Source organism: Anarhichas minor, unplaced genomic scaffold (genome assembly GCF_050575085.1).
Source record: "Anarhichas minor isolate MPS153535 unplaced genomic scaffold, ASM5057508v1 ptg000021l, whole genome shotgun sequence".
In the NCBI taxonomy this organism is placed as follows: Eukaryota; Metazoa; Chordata; class Actinopteri; order Perciformes; family Anarhichadidae; genus Anarhichas; species Anarhichas minor.
The window spans coordinates 9,890,481-9,913,481 of record NW_027466467.1 but is presented as its reverse complement, the minus strand read 5'-3'; the positions used below and the strand labels follow the sequence as shown (position 1 = coordinate 9,913,481).

Here is a 23,001-nt window from a genome sequence, read left to right as displayed (position 1 = left end):
TTTGAGTCTGTGCATCGAATCAACAAGAAATGATAAACAGAAAATGACATATGTTGTAACTTTATAAGATCGTGCATTTTCCTGCTCTCTCTGGGTTTTGAATACATTTTTGGAATTTGTGAAACATGTTCAAGTTAACATGGGATGTTACTTTACTGTTTAAACTTTACTTGTAACAGACCAAGGATCTAACAAGTCATTGTCATTGCTCCTATTGAACTGGACGTAGGTAGACATAGTTGTCTGGATAACGAACCAGGAAGCCAGGGTACACAGGCTCAGTGAATCGGATGTGAATGGTGTGGAGGTGGCTCAGTGTGTCAGAGGAGACTTTGTAGAAGGACAGAGTGCCAGCAGGCCAGTCCAGATACACCCCAAGTGTTGGGCAGCCATCAGAAGGAAAATCAATTTCCTTCACCTCATCATTATGAACGGCACACAGTTTTTCACGTTGTGTATTATCCCATAAAGCCCACGATGTGGCACTTTTTCCAAAACTTTCCTTTCTGTCAATTCTCTTGTATGCAACAGCTACATAAATATATTTATCATTAGTTGAATCATGATTCCACTCTACCTCCCAGTAATGACGCCCAGATAACTCCTCTCTGCACATCACCTGAGGTAGTTTAGTAAACCTGTCTGGGTGACCAGAATAATCCTGCGATGTGGATGTCCTTGTTGCTTTCTTGTTTCCATCAGACAGAACGAGGTAGTTATTTGCAGTGTTTGGGTCCAGAGTGAGATCACAGGCATCTGATGGAGAGACCAACACAAACTTATAAATTCTGATGTTCAAACGGGTTTCTGGAGGACATTGATTAGTACAGCGTATTTTTGACTCAAAAGCATGAATAAACTTACACCAGGTCAGATCTCTTCTGTCTGTGATCTCTTCAGAAGGAAGGTCAGGTTTTGAAAAAGATTCACTGACCAGAATGCCCTCCTTGTAATGGTAGATGGTTGCTCCTTTGTATTCCTCATTTGGAATGACTGTGATTAGGAACCTGACCCGCTTGTTGCTCTTCTGTGCAAGCTCATGGAAAGCTTTGGATTTTTCTCTCAATGTGGTACAAACTTCACTTGAGTAGAACCACTTGTCTTCATTAGTACCCCCTGTTTTAGTGGAGCCCAAGTAGGTGGCCATCACATCAAGGTAGGTATCACCACTCTTTATGGAGGTGAAAACAAAGCACAGAACATCATCTACATCTTGAGCAAGAACCTCTCTGTCCAGCTCGGACTGATTTCGGGCGATCTTTACTCCCTCCATGGTATCTACCGGTACACAGGATCTGATGACGTTGATTTCTCTCTCTTTGTCATCCAGCCACTTGCTTAGTTTTTCTTGAGTGAATGGTGACTTGTCTCTGTCTTCCAATAATTCTTCTAATGAGCTCTCATCTTCTTTACCTTCACGGATGGAGGGGAGTTTCTTCGCGATGGTCTGCTTGAGGTTAGATGCATATTGGTGACAAGATTTTTGGAAAGTTTCTAACTTTTCATGAATATATGGAAAATTGTGTACCACTTCGTCTTCCAGAGAATCGTTGCATCTCATTCGTATTTCGCTCAAATCTTCAAGAGCATCCTGCATCTTCCCCACCAGTCCATCGCTGATCCCAACCGTCAGCTCAGTAGCTTCGGGAATCAAATTATTCAGTGGCATCAGCCAGACCTTCACTGGGACAGCATTCTCTCCTTTTTCTCCCAGTAGCTGTGGAAGTTCTCCACAGGTCTTCATTGCCTCTTCAAATGTTACAGGGAGGCTTTTAAGGATGAGGTCTCCGTAGAATTTGCAGGAGTATTTATTGGTCAGGTCTTTTTTTTCATTAGTCAACTTGATGCCAGCTTGCGCGTCAAGACTAAGTGAGGGGATCTTGCTTATCTCAGATTTCATGTTGCCATGGTTGTCTTGAACGCTGCTGGCATCTAACTTCTCACTGTCAAACACAAAGAAAGAGTTTGCCCCATAAAGGATGCTCGTGACTACATGTGTTGCCGAGCTGTCCTCAATAACTTTAATTTGCTGGGAGTCTAAGGTTTGATGCTCAGTCATTGGCAACGTTTTGAGGTGGGTGGTAGATTTGGACCAACACGTCACTCTGCTCTGATTCTTGAATTGCTTCTGATCAGTCAGATACATGGCAGATCCTCCAATTTGCATCAGTCCACAGAGGAAACTGGCCTTCAGAGAAGATTCAACTTCCAGCAAAAAGGACTTGGATTTAATGGAGTCAGATTTAGTCATTTCAAATCGACTGCTGGGTTGAAGGATTTCAGTCATCTTCTCTTGTAGAGTTGTATTATCCCACAATGTCAAATCTTTAGAAATTGGAAAACATAAAGCAGGAGGATCATTTCGTGAATATTTTAAAACAGAAAGAAGAAGCGACTACGCATGGTTAAGAGGCAGAGTGGAAAAGGAAGAGGTCCGATATCAGTTGTTTTTTTTCTCAAAAAGTCTCAAAACCAAGTAAGTTGTGATTGCGTTTACTAGTATTAATGTTTGAGAAGTTTTTATATAATTTGCTAATTAATCATGAGATAATGTTGCGGTCCATAATCAAAGCTAGCTAACTAGCTGTTTGATTCCAAAAGAGCAAGTAAGAAACACGGACAACTTTTACAAGAATAACAACAATTCAACTGTCTTATTTATCACAGGATAATGTATCAGCTACTAATACAGCATGCTTCCCTAAAATTGCTAACTAATGAATGTTCACAACTACGTTATGGAATTTAAAAGCATTTGCTTATTATTTTAATGGTGTGTATGGATGTTAAAAAGGTGAGGAGTGAATAGTGAAGTGATTTCAAACTCCCTTTAAGCAAAGCTGTGAAAGGCAGATATGTAGAGAAATATTTTAATAATAATGTAATCTAAGACTTACCTTGGATCAGTAAATCCTTCCGAGCATCATAGAGCATTCCTAGGCTGAAAGGTCGACCCAGGGCAGCAACGGCGATATTTGAGTCCATTTCTCCAACCTGATGAGAAAAGTGACCACAGAGCTTCCAGTACTTCATTTACACTGTTAAGTATGTTGAGTGTTGAGAGTTGACAGACAAAAACAGACAGATAGTTTGACACAGACTGGAGTTCAGTTAAACTCTAAATGTACATCTGTTTCTGTCTCTGTGCACCCAGCCTGTCCTCACCTGGTGAAGTTCTGTAGATCAGATCAGTTGTGTGAGAGTCTTCTTGACGTCCAAAAGGAGCTTCCAGTGTGATGATCTGTGATGTTGTCAGATTACTTATATCCTGTCAGTCTCTGCTGCTGACTCCTCCCATGACACGCCTCCAGACTTGACCATCCCCAGGTCTGAGCCTGGCTCCACCCACTGCAGCATTTTGAAACCTGCTCTTTGACAGGACCTCTTTAAAGTAAAGACAGACTGACAGATTAACACTTTGTTCTGTAGAGAACAGAGAAATAATGAGACAGGCAGCAGAAACAAAGAAAAGTTAAATATGTGCAATTCCAGGTCAGCATGACACTTTGTCAACTTGTTCTCATGGCTGAAATGAAATGAAACATGTGGACTCTGGCCGTTTACAGTTCTCAACGTTAGTAATGTCAGCATCCATATGTTCTTCAGTCCCTGTTGATCTAAACATACAAACTCAATCCTCCATTCTTAACTGTAACCTGTAATTCTTAACTGCAACACTAAGAGCTTCCTTTATACACGTCACCATTTGCATAAACATATTGCTCAAACTACAGCGGTGTACAATGTACTGTATTTATTGCAATTTATTTACATTCACAGAACAAATACTTGATAATTTTCCATTTTGTAATAGTTCCTGTGTGTGTTTGTGTGCTGTGTTGAAGTCAGTGTGTTCATGTGTGTGTGTGTGTGTGTGTGTGTGTGTGTGTGTGTGTGCCAAAGGTTTTAACTTGTTTCTCAGAATCAGAACCGTTTATTGCCAATGTATGTTTCACATACAAGGAATTTGTCATGGCGGGTGGTGCATAACATTAAACAATAACATTAAACAATAATGTTAACTGCGGTTCAGAACAAAACCGTCCCCAGGCCCCAGACATATTAACACTTTGTTCTGTAAAGAACAGAGAAATAATGAGACAGGAAACAGGTAGAGAGCTTCCTTTCTTCGCTTCAGCCAGATTTTATTATACACATTTGTGTGTTTTAACTGTACTTTGATTACATTCGTTATGCATACATTTCTCTTTATTGACCCAGGTATCTCAAAACAACACAACATTCGACTGGCCACATTGGCCTGCATCACAACAGAAACAAAGAAAAGTTAAATATGTGCAATTCCAGGTCAGCATGACATTCTGTCAACTTGTTCTCATGGCTGAAATGAAATGAAACATGTGGACTCAATCTACAGCGGTGTACAATGTACTGTATTTATTGCAATTTATTTAAATGTACTATTATTATTACTAAATCCAGAGTGTTCACTACTATTGACCTTAAGCTGAAGTTGTTGTTGTTTTTCAATAGAATAGAAGAAGTTTTTCCACAGAAGTGAAGACACACCTCAATGAAAATCAAGTCTTATCATGACCGGGGAATTTCTGTGGAACAAACACGGTGGGGACAAAGGAGAGAGAGCGGTAGCAAGATGGCGGACGTAGTCGCGAAAGTGATTCCACAGAAGTGAAGACACACCTCCATGAATACAAAGATCTTATTATAACCGGGGCATGTATGTGGAATAAATACTTGATTCACAGGTTGTAACAGACCACACACACACACACACACACACTGACTTTAACACACCCACATAAACACACCCACACACGCCTCAACTGTAACTATTACATACTGAAAAACAATAAATTATTTGTTCCCACAAAAATCCCCGGTCATGATGAGACTTGATTTTCATTGAGGTGTGTCTTCACTGCTATTCTATTGAAAAAGTAACAACTGCAGCTTAAAGTCATAAGTAGTGAACACTGTGGAATCCATAATTACTGTGAATTACGCTCAGCAGGTTAACTGTGTGACACCGCGCAATAGTCAATTCAGGCGCAGAAAGTATGACATTGTAGCACGAGCGCTGTGCATTTGTTTTAACAAAATTTGGCGCATTGATGCAAGGCGTGAAGACAGTGGCTAGTGTGCTATGTCAAGGCAATACCCATAGTAATCGTAGAGGCCTTTTCATAAGCATGCTAGCATGCTGCGTTCACAGTCGGCCTGCATTTTAGCAGCAGTCTCCATTTACACCGTCTGCCACACAACCGTCCACGGCTGAAGCATATATGGATTTTTTGGCTATAATAAAAAGGTACAGCTGAGGGCGGCCTGCTACAACATTTATGTAATGTCTTAGACTTAACGCTCAGCCGCAATAACACATAGAAGGGAAGCTTCAATGTGCAACACAAACACAGAGACGGGTACACTCCGTGATCAATCGTGTCTCACAGGGCTGAGTAGGACATCGACTCGTCGGCCTATGTGTGTTTGCAGAGCATGTTTAGTAAACGAATGAGCTATATCTAGTTTATATTTTACTATACGATACAAGGCTCTGTCTTCAATCCAACTCCGAAACAATAAGAACAGTTGAAGTGCATATTGATCGCACTAAGAGGGAGTTTTGGAAAGCTTGAGTACATTGAACCCCTGGTGTTTCAAAAGTAATTTATTCTAATTAAGTGGTCTCTCTAATTGATTTGGACGACCGATTGTACCTTTTAATGCTAGAAAACAAAAGGAACCAACTTCTCCATGTTAACAACCATCCTTCTGTTCTAAGCCTCTTTATCCAATAATGACAGCAGCAAAGGAAATACAAAGTGTGACTGGTAGGAGACAAATTGTGTTGGCTCTGTGAGACTGTAAGTAGATTATCCCACCCTGTATCTGACAGATATTGCACCTTCTCTTAATGATAGTAAAATTGCATTATAGTTGAATTTAGTACATTTTACCAAAAATGAAGTACTGTAGTCAACACCCACATCATCCAATGTGGTCATAGTGTGTATACAACATTTAATTAAATATTATAAATATAGATCAAAACCACAACAGACCACCATAAACAATTTACCAATCGCATACTGTTAGTTTTAATCAAAATATGTACAAAATATCAACATTCCTACAAGGGCTAATCTGTCCATATCATATTGAAATGCTGCCAATCAATATGTAAAAGATGTTATTAGTGCAGGTTTGTGAATATAGTAAAAGTAATTTCTTGATTCATCTTCAGAGGAATTAGACTGTTAGACTAATTAGACTGGCTAGCTCCATACATTTTGTCTTCAGTTAGCACTTTTCCACCATTATTTTCTGGCGTTTGGTTGTCAGAAAGCTCAAGCGGGGTTTGATACAACTGCTGAATAAAAACTGGGTCAACAGAGAGTTGTATCAAGGGCAAACTTGACACAAGGTTAATTATATTCTTGAATCCCGTCTAGAGGAATCTGCTGGGGATACTGTTGATACATCTGCAGGAAATGGAATAAAAATAAATGGATTTTCCCCAAAATAACAGTTTCAAAATGTTCTCTGAACTGGTCAGATTAGAAAAACCTGCCTAAAGCTACTTTACCTTTTAAACTAGCCAGTTATGAAATGATTAACATTGAAAAATATTGGTTTAAATACATATCAAGAGGTATAAAATCAAAATGAAAGCAGTTTTCTAAGTCCAATACAAGCACCATAAAGCACCATGGGTTAGGAGGTCAGGAGATGTCAAAGGATGTTTGGAATAAATTAGGTTGATGATGCCGTTGAGGCTATTTTGAAGCTAGAGAGTAATGAATACTCTCTGGTGCTGTTTAATCAATGTATGTGTATGAGTCTTGTGTTGGTTGATTCGAGGTCTAATAAAAAGATAAAGATAAAAGATAAAGAGTAAGACTAATTGATCGTTGTCTAGCGCTGACACTGCATCCCTGTAGACGTAATGGTTTTTTTTAGGAGTTATCCGTTCTCGCACTACAGGATCCAAAACTCAAAATAAAACACAGTCTGTTCGACCAGCGAATGTTGCATGTGACCTGATAGGATTTGATGAGGCCGCGGTTCCTCGTGGATCTTCTTGTCCCCTGGACGAGTCCGGAGTGAAGAGGCCTTGTGGACCTCCTGATACCAGCGCGTGTCCGGGGTGAAGAGAGCCTTGTGGATCTCCTTACACCAGCGGTGTCTGGACGGAAGAGAGCGAATGGCGTTTCCTGCTCGCTTATAAACCAGGTCTCGAACAGTGGGGGGCCATTTCTTGGCCAATGAGGGGCCAGGATCAAGTTTTGGCTGTGCTGGGAGGTGTAGTCATTCATCTTGGAGTTTCCATCAGACGTTGTATGACAGGACAAAGCATGGGTGCTTCTAGACTAGGGCCAGATCCCAACATTAGCATAATTATAACATGCAGAGATATTTGGAACGAGCTTGTGATTCTTTCCAAAAGCGTTGTCACACTGCCTCACTTGTGGGATTTATCTTCACTCACACTCAAGTTGCCTCCCATCTGCTCGCTGAATACTACAAATTGTAGAAGTAGGAAGAAGTTCTCACCCTCGTTTTCATGAAATGGCCCAACAGATTTCTGAAGGACTCTCGTGTCTGTTGGCCTTTTCACCGGCCTTTACCTGAGCTCAATATGACTTCTTCAACATTTATGTAACTGTGTGCACAATTTACTTACGGCAGTTAGATCCCTTGACTGATCAATGTTTGCTTGATGATGCACCTGGACACAGTGACCTTTTGGTCCTGCAGTAATTGGATTTCATGGCTGAGAAGTGACGATGACGGATTTGTTTGATTTAGAACCTATTACTTCCACAAATTTGGCTCTCATCCCTGCATTTTGGAAAATATCCAGAATAGATATTACAATGATACTTTGAGGAATGTCACATAAGTATCATGTTGTGTGGGCAGAATAGCCCAAATCTGCTTAATTTACATTTTTATTTTATACGAAGTAGAAGGAAAACTAGTCATTACTACTTGAGTAAGAGTATTGAGTAAGAGTATTGTACCTAGTGAAAAGTTTACTTTGTAACTTAAGCCAAGCAGGTTGGGGGGGTTCAGGTGTAACCCTACATATATGTCAGGACCGTGCGCCTCAGACAATGTGTTCGTTTTGATCAACCACACAATGATAACCTGGTCGCTCACAGTGCCCATGTTTAGTGTCCAATCAACTGCAGACCAAGTTTTGAAAAGACAAATGACTGAGAGAAACTCGATAACACCATCTTCAAGACTGCTACACTGACAAACACTTAACCAGATATGTTTCACAAGAGCAGTGACACATGTAACACGTGAATCGGTGGTGCTGCGATTTAAACACTTTCAGATCGTTTCACCAGTGAATAGACCTGGGAGTGATCGACTTGGACACAGAATAGTTAAAAACTTTGGCACACTCTTCATACATATATTTCATATATCGGACTGTACAAGCACATGAGAGAAATGAGGAGTTGCTCAATATGTTGATGTGATATACAGGCGTCAATCTTGAGTCTACAGTCTTGAGGGGATGTGGTCAACTTATACCGGAGAGCCAAAAGCAGTACACCTTCAGTCTCTTTAACGTTTGAGAATAAAACCAATGGGGCATGCTCTGAACAGAATATTGATTAACAAGAATAAAGATAAAGTATTAAAAAGACTTAGCTTGCTAGGGCCGCTGTAAGGCTATAATAAAAATTGAATGGAAATCCATCCAAATAGTTGTTGAGATATTTTAGTCTGAACTAGGACAAAACCAAAATGTGCTTAAAATGACTCTTACAGAGAAAGGCAAAAAGTTAAATGGACTGCATTAAATACATGGATCCTGGTAAATGTAACTTATTTAATAAACCAACGCTATGAAATATTCTTCAACCGCTGCAAAGCTGAACAGACCTCCCTGATGTAACCAGCATCACAGCGTCCCTGGACAGACCATATTGACCTCAAAGAGCTCTCAATAAGTAATACATAGTATATAATTAGCAGCTTAGCAGTGTGAAAATAAGAATTCCTGTAATATGTATCTCCAATCTTTATTGAAGTTTCTTCATTGAAATATATGTTGCAGAAATGTTTTCTAAATATATGTTGTTGCTTTTTTCATTTTAAACTATGCTTGTCCTTCTGCGAGACATCTGCTGTCGTAAAAAACAATCCTCAATTTAGCCGCAAAATCCGAAACATCTAATCTAATGTAATTGTTTCTCAGTTGAGGCCAATTTCCATCAGTGAGAGCGATTTTCCACAGCCACTCAATAGACATTTATGATGCATTCCCAAAATGAAGAGCCCAAATCAGCAGATCCCTCTGGCCTGATGCCTCAATCTGTTTCCCAATCTCATTTCTAATTTATCTTACTCTGCCCGAACAAACCCCGGTGCCGTAAAGTGCAGTTTGACATTAATCCTTCGAATCTGCAGTGGGCGATGAAGCGATAGAAGAAGGGTTTGGCATGAATCCCATTCCCACTTCAATCCCCAGAACTGTATAAAGTGCCCTTCATTTGTCTTCAAATCAACATCATCTGTGTTTTGTGAATGACTCTAAAAATGTGCCCGTGTCTGTTCTCCCAGGAAGTGTGAGGAATCCTAATGGCCTCCTGATGTAGCTTCTGCTGTTAGTGGGAAGAATTGAGGTAGAATCAGCTTTACCCATTATCATCCACTATTTTCTTACTTTATTCTTTGTGTACAATCAATGTGATTCACATTGATAATAACTACACTAACTACACTTAAGAGGTGTGTTTGCGTGCAGTTTTTTCATTTTATTGCAAAAGGTTACAGCACTTTTGAGTTCTGTGTTTGTTGATTCTGTCCCGAAAACCAAAGCTAACCACGGTGGTGAAACTGTTGGTTGTGAATGTTCAGGGTGTGGTGTGTCAAGGCCATTCTGAATGGTCTACCTAAAGAACATGACATGTTGCACTGCTTTCCCCTCTAAATCTGGCTGAACGGTATCATGTATTTTAAGCCAACCAGAGGGACAGCTTGACATTATCAAGCCATCACTCTCTCCTGGTTTCACTTTAGGTTAATCTCGCATTTCTATGTTCCATTTTCTTAGTCAGTCTAGTTAAACTTAGTTTATATTTTTCCTTTAAGTTTTTCCTTTTGCCTTAATGGTCGCTCTTTTCAACCGTCCCATCAGCGATTCAAAACCTGGTAACTAGGATGGAACGTCGAGGGGCACCACTAACATCTTATTGGCCATAGACAAGTCAACACTTTTGAGTTACAGCAATGGAGCTCAGTTCATCGTGGAGAAATGTGTATCCAAATGTTTGAAGATATCACAGATTACCTGTGCACATGTGAATAGTGAAGATAAAGACACCAAAAGGATGTTCTTATAAATCCTCCTCTCAAAACCACGGTTCTGAACGTTCGAGACTGTACACACAAAAACTGATAGTGTTGATCCTTTGTTCAAACAGTTAAAACAAACAGATTTCAGTGAACAATGACTGTTCTCACTCAGATTCAAATGTGGAAGTAGTGCAATGTTGCAGCACCACAAGACTTCTGAGGGAGGAAGTAAGGCTGGATGATTGAGTCAAAAAGAGTGTGACTTGGAAAGCTCTTTGCATCTTCTCTTCTATCAAATACCAATTTTGATCTTTCCTATCCGAACAGTTGAATGTTCGGGTCAAGCCCTACCAAATAAAAGATGGTATGTTTTTCTTTGACACTAAGTCATCCATGCAGGCATTTCACTAGTGTACTGTGACCTAACTGTCCCCAACCCCCCCACCCCTAATCCCGCCACCCCCTGGTGATCGGATCGCCTATCGACAATTACGAGTCACCCAATTTGACGATATGAAAGTACAAACAATTGCCCAATTCTAAATGTGTGTTTTTAATGTGCCATCTACTCTCCTAAGTACGTTTGTATGTTTGCCACCATCAAAGATTACTACTAGATGAATGCCCAAAGATATCAAAGAGAATATCCAACGGTCTTCATGCTGTGAGTTGGATATGTGCAAAGGAATAAACCAGTGGCATGACACACTGAACGCAGCAGTATTTGAATATTAACATCAAGGTTATACCTTTCTACACACTGTATATCTGAGTGCTTGCAAGACTGATGAACAAAGGTGCGTTCTTCAAGGAATCCATAATGCAAAATAAGAGCGCTGGGATGCAGTTTGATGTATGACCTGAGAGGGTCTTTCTCCTGCAGAATTAAGATGGCACCTGTCAAAGTATGAGCCTTTTGTCGTTGTTGCTGAGAATCTTGAAGTCCTTCTCTGGTGCTGGAAATGACAAAAAGAAAATAGAGACAGCGTTTATGTGTTGACAGGGATGTGATGTACACTTAACACAGGCATCAATAAATGAATATAATAAACTCAAGCATACACACACGCACACACACACGTACCGTAGATGTCCAAAGGCACACCACCACACACACAATCTTGAGTCTGAGCACTGATTTAACTCTGAGCACTGGTTTACTAAACTATCTAGTGGAATCAGACAGGATGCACGGTGAGTGTACTACTGCAGAGAAGAGCCCTGATCCAACATTGTCATAGCGTCTGCAACACTGCAGGCGTTATAAAAGCGACTGGAATATGGATGAGTGGGAGAGTGTCGTGATTGAAATGTGCTAAAGCGAGTCGGTGCCTTTGTACTACCCTCCAAGGTGTGGGAGAGGAGGAAGAGAGAGAGAGAGAGAAAGTAGGGCAGAAAAAGAGTCGAGTAAGGTGGAGCTGCTCGCTGATACTTTGCTGGCCTAAACCTGAACACACGTTGCCCTCAAGCACTGGTTGTCAATCAGATGATTTTAACCCAATTCGCAATACTGCATGGCAAAGCCTCATCCTCAGTTCTGTGTGTGTGTGTGTGTGTGTGTGTGTGTGTGTGTGTGTCTGTAGCAAAAGATGCTTAGGTTGTCTTGTCGGTTAACAGGTAAAGCATGACGCGGTTGCATGGGTTCATAACACACATAAACACTGACACAGTTTTCCTCGTATCTCTTTCAGGAAACCTCCTCCTGCTCAGATCGAGGCTTCTGAGAAATGAGCTGCCAATGTAAGTCCGTTGCCTGACCTCAGCACTCAACTGGTAATGCTGCTTTTAAATGAATTAAGCCGACTGAAAATTCAAATTGAGTACACAAACACTCGCGCATGCACAGAGCCGTAGCCTTGGACCCCTAACCTTTTAACTCCCTGCTCCTCGCTAAACATCAGGAACAGGATTCACCACCGAGTCCATTTATCAGAAGCTAATTGCTATTCCCTGCAAACACACTGATGGGACATCAAAGGATGACTCACTGCAGGACAAGTTAGTGAAATTCAAATTTCAAACACAACCCTTGCTTCAATATAATTCTATGAAGTTGCCACTTCTGGTTTTAGTTTGTCATCCATAGCACAACGAAGGCTTGAGGCGCTATCAATAACGGACGAGGATGTGAGACTTTTCCAGCGAGTTTACCAGAAGCTTCCGTGCCTACACTTAGGACCGGCAGGACCGGCTCTCTGTACACCTAAAAACTGGTGCTGTAGCTTTCAAACGTCACTGCGTATGATATTGTGAAATGTTAGGAGCAAGTGTACATTTGTTTTATTGTGCCTTCACATCCTTTACATATTATCAACATATATATTTGATACGGTGAATGTGTTACCAAACTATTTTTCTATTTACACAACTAGCCGATACAGAGCATCATCAGCATTGTCTCGAGTTTCTGACCACCTGGTTAATATATTCACTGAGCCTCTGACTCTTTAGCAGCTACAATAAAAAGAATATTTTGGCTTTTTTAATGTGAATGCTTCCTTGTTTCAGGTATTTTCAAATCAAGTAAAATTTTTCTTTATTCTTGTGCATCAACCTGCCTCTCGTACTCTTGAAACAACTCTTGAAACAAGTTGTTTTGTACAGTATAGGAAACAGGTTGCAATACTCTTCCGTCACTGGCATCACTTATTTCAAGAAAATAAGATTCAGGACTCAATTATCACAGCAATAACTTGAGATTGTGAAGATTTTTAGTCCTGCTCTGGTGTAATTGTGCATTGCAACACAGCAATTACAATGTGAAAGTAGGGGGAACGTGATTGTAATATTTCACAGATCGTTGCCCATTGTGTCTGCAGGATTGTGTTATGTTTGTTATGGAAGGAGGTTTTTTTTAGGATCTCGCTAAATATCATTGAGCACAAGTTGCACAAATCCCACAAATGTGTATCTGCCTCTTAAAAGTTCCTTGAGTGGGCTTACACATGGCTTCTTCTCCATTTGGTCATCTTAATGAAAATGTGAAACAGTGTTCATGCAACTGCAGCAGATTCAATTTAAAGCCACAAACATGACCACTTCTCACATATTCAATGTCATGCCCTTCATTCCTTCACACAGCTACAGACACAGCGTCGTGTCTTTGTAGTTTCTCTCAGATATTTACATCGGCATCATACATCACACACACAGACAGGCATTTGCATACAAATTTCGTCCTTGACATTCACACACACACACACACACACACACACGCAGATGTACACATGTGCACACATATTGCCAGTTTTCTGCAGAAACAGGGGTCCTGCCAGCTGTGTTGCTGTGGTTAGGAGATAAACAGGATGCTCCAATCAAAGGACTCCTCTCAATCCTGCCCATAAGGCCCCTGACGGAAGTCTCCCTCAGGTGGAGGATGAGAAGGTGTTGCTGACATCACACTTACAATAGGCCATGCTAGAGGTGTTAGAATTGGATCCGGAGGGTGCATTTGACACCGGATTTTGTACAGTAAACGTGCTCAGAAGGTGCACCGGTCCGTGGCTTGATAACAAATAAATCATACAACTTTTCCCGAAGGCGGTTTGATTTGTGCTTTCCTTTTTAGGTCAAAGTGAGGCACATAGCATTTGCCAGAGGATAATCAGATCAACGATAGCTTCTCAGAGGAAAAACTGAAAGGATGTAACCACAATATTGAAACACTATGATCAAAGCTGAGCGCGAGTGAATGAGAATGTAAGTATGAGAGCAGTGGCTGCAAAGGACGGCTATGTTTGATGCATTACTCTTTCCTGGCTGTCTGCACACATAGGAGACTGTTGCAATTTCCCTGAATTACAGTGTACAACTACTTTTGTCTCTTCACTCTTTCCCTCCTCTCTCGTCTCTTTACGCACTTGCATTATGAAGTGCTCATCCTGTGCTATTAAAAGGCCTCTCATGTGTGCAGATAGTAAGAGGCCGGCGCGGAAACACTTTTTAGTCTGACTAGGACAGCGTAGAACTGCTGTTACTGTCCGACACACAGGAACATAAACTGAGTATCCTTTCTGAAGAATACTGAATTAATTCTTCACATTTATTGCTGCCTTTAATTTGTTGTATACAAACATTTATATTTTTCTACCTTTTTTGTTATTTATGATGCCTAAAAAGCAAAGATGAATCATTTTCGTTCCCATAGATGAGATGTCACCTCTGAAATCTGTGTATTTCTAGATGAGTCACAGCCGTGAAAACATTTATTTAATGGATATGTTCTAATATAACGGGACAAAACTCACAGCCCACTCACACACACTGTGGATAGAACGTGTCAAAAAAAAAAAATACATTTCACTCTGTGTTACTATGTCAAGGTAAAAATCTCCTCTGGCTCAGAAGTCCTATCAGCGAAGAAAATCCACATTACCGGTTTCAGTGCCGTTTAAAAGGGTAATGAGCCTCAGCGGTGATATTCAACCCTCAGTGGGAAGGAAACCTCACGGGAGCCAGATGATTAAGAAGACTTATAATGTGGTGAAACAGCCTCCAATTTATGAATCACACCTTGGAACAACACAACAGAACAATGTAAATTGATGTAATTAATAACAGCTGGTATATACAGTACATCAACAAAGTTTTAGTTTAAAATCCATGTATTGTTGAGTTGGGTAAAATCTCAGCCCTGGGGCATTGTGTTAAATCACCAATTCCAGCATAAAATAAGGATTTTATTTTTTTTACATAATGGGAGAAGACATTGTTCTGGTTCTTTGTGAGCTAAAAGTATGATTTTGAGACACCATGCAATGAATGTGAATATAGACACAGACGCGTAATCCAGGTAGCTTTACAACCAATGGTGCTACAAGTCAGATTTAACAACCAGGTGCTCTGCTTGATTTGAAAGAAACATTAAAATAAATCAAGCATTCAGGGGGAGTAAGTCACAAATAGCTCTAAAGCTCATTTAATATTATATACATAACATAGACGCTGAGGAGAAGATATTCATAGGCTTGAAACTATATAAATGGTCCTGAACCAAATAACATCAAACACAGTATTTGATGTCGTCTGAAGGCTGTTTTGGTGAATGCTCCGCTCCAGCCACAACAATACTGCTGCTGAACCACAGACTCTGGATTACCGACGTGACTTTGGGCAACATTTGAGGGCTGTAGTTCACGTCTCCTAAATGTCAGAGCTCTGTGTGAAATAAAACCGCACATACGTTCCATCTCTGCTGGTCCTGCTGGCTTTATCAGCACTGTCATGGCAACGGCTCATCCTTGTGCCATTGATAGGCTGACGGACGGCCATTAGGGTATTATTGTGACGTCAAGTGGGGATTGTGAAAAATGGATTCAGGGGTTGACCCCACTTGGCATCCAGCGGGGACCCGTGGCCTCCCTCCCCCCCCCCCCCCCCCCCCCCATCACACGATCACTCCTCACATCTCGACAGGAAGTGACTTTTCACCTTTTCCTTTCACAGCAGGAAGGCTCATTGCGCTGCTGCTTCCTCTGTAAAGGGGGGGGGGGGGCATCAAGGCTATGAGGATGTGTTAGAATGAACCAGCTATTGTGTGTGTCAGGCCAAGGGCATTTTTTTGAAGTGGGTGAGGTTTAATAAGCCTTAAACCTCACCCACTTCAAAAAAATGCCCTGGTGGGATTTAAAGCTGTGCTGTGGTTGTTCTGGCTGTGGGTGACTGCTCATAGCTCATACGCATGCAATGCAGCAGCTCACTGACAGCACAGGACGTCACTGAGCTGAAGCTTATGGGAGTAAGATGTGAGAGCTTTCATTTAAAGCGTTCAGGAATTATCAAAGTTAGAAGACATCAAAACTCATCTTACCCCTTCATTTAACTTTGTCTCGTAATCGTGGAAGTCGACCTCAGCTTTAGTTGTGCAAAAACAGGAAAGACTGAATGCTGCACTGAACTCCAAATATTAATGCGCATTGATGTTAACTATGTTGTTTGACATGGCAAACACTAATTAGAGAGAGACTGTTCTAGATAGATTGATATCAAGGAACAGCTGAGGTTTATGGTTACAGCTTTACAGCAGGAGGTGCCTTCAGTATATCAGGATCTCCTAGTCTTTGAAGTGGATCTTTACTGTGCGTGGGTTATGGTGTTTGTCTCTGCGTGATAGCGTCGTGTGTTTGAATGGTGTCTGTGAAATCATAAAAAGATGCTAATGTCTGGGGTGCGTGCGTGCATATGTGCACATCTCTATGTCTGTTTGCATTAGTCCTCGTGATTTGCCCTGAGTCTAGAGACAGAGGCCACAGCTGCAGCCCACAACCCTCTGCTCCCGCTGTGCTTCACTGTGTGCAGGATGCAGCGAGAGACACCCATCTCTGTGTCATTCCTAAATATAAAAATACACCTCGAATGAAGTAGTGCAAGGCCGTGTCTGGTCACCATGACCCCAGCTTGAAATTGGGCACTAGTTATATGATGAGGTTAGTATTTGAGCCTTTCCAACGGGGTGCTAATTCAAGAAGCTAACCCCACTGCTTGTGCTTCCTGCAGATTAAATACTTAAATAAAGTTTCACACTGTTTATTCAACTCAAGTAGTCAATCCCAATACAATATTAACAGGCCCATATGCACATGGAAAGAGTTATTAATTGCTGAATTCAATCCTCCTGTTCATACCAACCTTGGAACATTTTCAAGGTAAAAGATCAAATCCACATTCTTCATTTTGTGCAAAAATGCACGACAGCAGAATGCCAATGTGAGGTTTCAAGGGTCTGAATTTGCCAAATGATGTATTCAAGTCTTTTTAGAATGACATTCCCTCTTTGTGTCACTATCTCTTGTCTGTCTCACAGTCTGTGGGGAAACACAAAGAGGGAATTTCGTGCTCCACAGACATTGACTTTGTAAGATACCCACTTGATTTGACTGTCAACGGCTGATCAAGCCTCGTGTTAGCTTCTACTGAACTTTAAAATGTATTTGTGGATTTTGTCTCCCATTGGATTCACACTGTTAAGGAGTCATTTTATGGCCAGTATGAAAATAAGAAAAATACGTTTAGTCTACAGAAGTGTATTTGAGTCTTGTATTAACATATATTTATAAGTATGTAAATCTTTCTTTTAAAGTTCTACTGCTTTTAAAATGACTGAATAAGCTCATTTAAAATGGCAGCTATTGAATAGCCATGACTGAAGTCGTTCAATAGCATCGTATTCTCAAGTGCATCTAAATTAGTTTGAACTCCGCCCGGTGATATAAGTGGTGGTGTTGACACACAGTTGCCTTCACACCTCCAGGTAGACCGACCCAACAGATCTACAGACGGACATCGACGAGGTCACAGAGGTGGGAGTGGATGATGTACAGTATGTTGGAGCATGGCCCATGATAATGGCTGCCACGCAGATTAGAGGTGGAGGTTAAAAGAATAAGCTACATTTTCTATATGGCTTTAGGATTAAATGATTTCACTTTCCCTTGTTTTATTGTCAAATCCACTCTAGCTCCATGTTATACAGAGGAGATATTATTATCCCTGCCGTCACATCGAGAACCTGATTTTGAATTTAAAAGTTCACGCACAGATTGAGCTGCATGCAGGATCCTTGAGCCCTCACACTTAATAATAATGTTTCTCAAACACTGGGTATTTTTGGGCATGTTATTTATGTGTAAATATTGTGGAGATTAATAGCAAAATACAATGGGTGATCATTGAAAATAAGCTGCTTTTTTGGGCATTTGTGTATCTACAGACCTGACCTCTTGTCTCTTGACTTGCTCCCCTCCAGGCAGATTAGAGATCAGGAACAGTGACAGAATAGCAATTATAAAACTGTGCTTACAATTCAGTGCTTTAGACGTCTTCAGAGACGAAAGATGCTTGTCAATATACAGCCTTGAAGTCTCTTTGACTGCTAACATATTATGAAAAATCAGGACTGGAAATTCATAAATACTCTGTAAACTGCAAGGAAGAGCTGCTTTCTTTCATTCAAAACACTCTCGAGATCTACCAGGTGGCACGTTCAGCTTCTAAATGTATTCAGTGCTTTTTCATACTAGGCTTCCCTCATCTTGAAAAACTCCATACTCGTTTAATGTACAAACAGGAATAGTTTTGAGGACATGGAAAGTTCCATCGCCATCCTAATCAGTGAAGTGGTGCCGCTGTCTCTCACTGACTTCCTTTCTGGCTCACAGTCTTCAGAGATGGGCTAAAATGAGTGGGTCATCTATCACAACAGAGGGGAGCGAGTGGTAGATTTATAGCTGTGAAAATGGGTCAGAGCACAGCACTGATGGAATAGATAGAGTGTAATTAGGACAAGGTTAGCCTGCCTCACACACAGGCATGCGTGCGCACGCATGCACACTATTTATTATTAATTGCGTGACACACATACATTCAAGGGAGTGTTTGTGTGTCTTCGCTCGCAAACGCTCAGAGGCCTTCAGTGAGTGGCAAATGATTGAATCACCTCTCCTCTTTCATAACTTAAAAACAAAGCGAAGAGAAAATTCAAATCTCTCAAGCAGTCGTGGTCAATTATTATATTGCACACGCATATGCCTCACATATTCACACTAATTTACACCCTCACACCCTTTCTGGGATAAACACATGCATTGAACACTCTGCTAGCTGACACACATCTCCTCCTCCAGTATCGTCTGATTACCGCTCTTCAGCTGAAAACTTCCAGTACATACAAACTGAACTCTCTTGACATTAACCGCTCTCGCTCTTCCTCCTTCATGCTGTTTCTCCCCACTTTGCTAAATTTCTGTCTCTCATCTTTCTATTTCTTCACCTTCTCCCCAATGAACAGTTTACAACTCGTACTCATTTTCACGCCGTCTCAGTGCTTTAATTTCCACTTCCGTCAAAACCCCACATCTTTCTCCCCACAGCTTTTGCCCCCTCATCTTTCTGTCCATCCCTCCTCACCAGCAGCCTGCAAGCATTCTGCCCCCTTGTTCCATGTAACACACACTGCCTTTAGACACAGCACACTAACACACACACACACACACACACACACACACAGAGCGCTGCCCCCTGTCGTCCAGGGCAGTGCTGTAAGCCTGTGGAGCAGATGGGCTCAGGGCTGACTGACTGAGCTGTGCTCTGACAAACTGTCTCTCTGTACAGTGTTGCTCAGATGAGGGGATGATGTCCTTTGCACGGGCGCTAATCTAAATCTGGCCGCCCACCGACTTGCCAATGTAGAAGCTGGCAACCGGTCGGAAAAATCTGGCATCTCAAGCGCTTCAGCACAGACAACCCAGAGGCGTTTTGATACAGTACAGCCATCAGTTTTACTGTTTCCAGGATGGCAGAGCTTCTCTCTCTGTTAATGAAAATATTGGATGGAAGAATTCTCACCCTGTCTTGGAGAGAGGAAGTCCATTTGTTTGGGGAACTATTTCATGGCAGGAAATGTGTTAACTGGCTAATATTGTTGTAATTGAAATGGATGAAATCTTCATTCAGTGAGTTTTTTTAACAGTTAAATATTAAGACAGGTCCTTCACAGAAGGCAAAAAGAGCGACGTGTGACTGTTTAAAGACTGACAGGATGATGAAGTACTATATATTAGATGTGACAGTCCCCATTAGAGTTCACCCAATTTCATTTTTTGAGAATCAAAAATTGATCCCAGTACTTTATATTTCTTCCTCCTATTTTGTTTAATTCCTTTAAACCCTCTCAAACACCTGTTCCTCTGTACCAGCACCAATTAGCAGTGGTGGACAGAAGCTATGTGCTGTATTTAAAGCTACTACAGGGAACTCTCCTTTTGTGTTGATTTTGGCGCTCCCTGTGAACGAAGGTGGTAGTTTCCGAGCACCAGATTCCCTTTCCCAGCAGAAAACCTCTCATGTTACTGCAGCAGGGTCTGACAGTCTGCTCCGCTCAGTAGACCTGGTGAACCTGTATCATATAATCTGATTGTCAGTGGCACCGATGACAAGCATTAGGAATGACTAAATAGAAATAGCCAATCTATTCGCTGATGGTCTCGTTTACTTATGTAGGTCACACAGAGCCATCAGTATAAAATTGAGACTGTTTCATAACCAGTTCAAAGTTCCTCACAATAACTTTAAGTATGCACTTTACTTAATAGTTGTACTTTACTTGAGTATTTCTATTTCATGCTACTACTTTACTTCTACTCCATGTTTCAGAGAGAAATATTGTACTTTTTACTTCACTACATGTATTTGATAGCAGCAGGAAGTAGTTACTTTTTCAATTAGGACTTTGCATTAAATATATATGTACATGATAGGCTTATACAATACAATAAAGCTAAGTATATTTTTCATTCATGTAAAAAAAAATCACATTTAGGAAGAATTTCAGGCTGGAAATATGTTGTCACTCTCTGATTCATGAGCATCATGAAGAACAAAATTGTCAACATAGTTTCAGGTATGGTTCTGGGAAACATTACTTGACATCCAGACAGACCTTTTCATCACATCTCCAATGCTTTCTGTCAGACTCTGGGACTGACAAATAAATCCTCGCAACATCCCCACACGCTGTATGAAAACGTCAGAGAGCGATGCAACGCGTGTATTATCGCCCTCTTCTGGTCAGTAGCGTGAACTGCCTGTGGCTCTGAGGTAGCGGTGGCTGAGAGAACGAGTAAGGTCATGAATTGGAGACGGTGCCAAACACCCCTTTTCCCACTTGAAGAGCAGATGGCAGCTCCCCCAGTGCACAAGGCAGGGAGCTGCTACCACCAGACGCTCTAAGCAGCGTGTAAAACACACCCAAACACAGACACATTAACATTCTTGTTTGCACTATTGTCTATGAGCACTGTACACACAGGCTGAGATGCACTTGTCTCTCCAGGCTAGTGAATGCAGAGGCTTCACCTGAATTACTTGAAGCTTCACGTATGGGTCAAAATGTCTCTTGACCTCTATTATTAAAACTTTGCAGTGATACTGTGGTAGGTTGGTATCAAATCTAGTAAAATTAGTGGTTATAAAAGATGCATATATGCTGGCAGGCTTAATGAAAACTGTATTACCTGCAACAACTGGGACCACACCCATCTTTGAACTTGGCCTTCATTTTGATCTCAACTACACAGCCTTAAAGTTGAACTGCATCTTGCACGGTTGGGATGCTATCGCGGTGAAACAATCAGTCCACTGACAGACAGACATTAACACCTGGCAAAGTACACAAAACCACCTCTGTGGTAGTTCCCGCTGCAGTAGGTTTCTCCAGGACCACATTTTGTATATTCAGTGATAACCATGTCGCATACTGTCACGGCTGGTAATCGCTGAGTATGCCTTTAATGACCTATGACTTAGTATCTTAATCAGCTCATAATCAGTGCTTTATTAAAGCCTATGCACTGGAAAGGTCAACCACTTAATAATATAGAAAATGTCAACTATAAGACAAGTCTGCTATATATTTTTCTGCTACAAATCTGTAATTAGAGGGATTGAGATCCAGGCCATTTCTAGGTCATGGTCTTTAATATACAAAACAGACACATATTTCTCTTTTACTTGTATCTTACTTGTGTTTAGTATAGTTACCTACAATTATTGAGCATTTACCAAAAAAAACGCTAATATTTTGTGAATGTGCTAAAGTGTTCAAAACTTTTGACTGGCAGGGTACAGTTTACAATCCCGCCTGCATTAATAATGCAGCTATCACTGTCATTTCGAGGCGTGCTGGTTGACACATTGAGGAGGGTACGCTAAGCTCAGCTGAGTGGCGTGTCGCAGCGGGATATGAGGCAGTTAGTTAATGTGGTGTAAAAGGATTTAGAGGATTTGACCCTATCAGCAGAGATGGCACTCAGAGAGGCTCTGTTAATGACACTAAATGAGTCTGTGCCTGAAGCATGCTAATAATGGTGGCATGAAAGCCAGGCTTATAATTTATATGGAGGTTTTTTTTTTTTTTTTTTGCAAATAGCTAATTGCTAGAAGTGCTTTAAAGTAATATGTGTGTGCACGTACAGTATTATGTAAAGGCAAGGTCACACAATTCATTTCAGTGCCTTCTCTGAAACAATCACAACAACTCGCATTGTGCTTTTAATCTTTCTGGTATGTTTGCAATAAGAGTCCATACAATAAGAGCACTTGGCCAGCGTCAAGGCGGTGAAGTCATGGTTCGACTGCCGGCCGACGGGACACCTCACAGCAAACAGTGCAAGTCTGCAGTTGTGCGAAGCAGCTGAAAAATGATTGAATTCAAGATGTCGTTGGCCAGCCTGGCTGACTTCCTCTCGATAAATTAAGAATAAATGTACCGTGCTGAGGATGAAATTGAGTTTTTAACCACTCTGTTAGTTTTCTTCACATTTGCTGGAACTCTGCAGGGGCTCCAATGACTAGATGCATCGTTCATCTTTCAATCTAAATCTAACATCCTCCATGCTCTGTCGCTATACACACTATAAACTAGTATTTATCGATCTTGGAGAGGAATTTGATGGGATGGCAAGGAATGATTTGAATATTAGACATTTGAATATTAGATATTTTGAGTTATAAGGGCTGATTTAAACATTCAGCTGCAGCTGCCAATACTAAATGACAAATGGATTCGGGAAAGTCTGCGTTTTTCAAACCTGTAGACCCGAAGCAGAACAATAATCTTTTAAACTGCATTCACTGAACTACACCAACAGAGATAAGAAAGGAGCACCCATACTGTTTTCAATAATGGTATCTGCCTCGACATGC

General features: G+C 41.0%; 1 protein-coding gene across 1 annotated transcript; it reads right to left on the bottom strand.

Moving 5' to 3' along the window:
• Positions 1-211: 211 nt before the first annotated feature.
• Positions 212-3,265, bottom strand: LOC142954941 (stonustoxin subunit beta-like). Its single transcript, XM_076096316.1, has 4 exons — positions 3,155-3,265; positions 2,898-3,003; positions 865-2,325; positions 212-756 (listed from the first exon to the last, which is right to left on the bottom strand). The coding sequence occupies exons 2-4, from the start codon at positions 2,983-2,985 to the stop codon at positions 212-214; spliced, it is 2,094 nt and encodes a 697-aa protein (XP_075952431.1). The 5' UTR covers positions 2,986-3,003; positions 3,155-3,265.
• Positions 3,266-23,001: the final 19,736 nt, after the last annotated feature.

What these genes read in the sequence shown, in the direction of transcription:
- LOC142954941 (XM_076096316.1), bottom strand. Translation starts at nt 2,985, where the DNA reads ATGGACTCAAATATCGCCGTTGCTGCCCTGGGTCGACCTTTCAGCCTA. An exon ending in GAAGGATTTACTGATCCAAG is followed by an intron (nt 2,326 to 2,897) that starts GTAAGTCTTAGA and finishes CAATTTCTAAAG; the next exon opens with ATTTGACATTGTGGGATAAT. An exon ending in CAGAAGAGATCTGACCTGGT is followed by an intron (nt 757 to 864) that starts GTAAGTTTATTC and finishes TCTCTCCATCAG; the next exon opens with ATGCCTGTGATCTCACTCTG.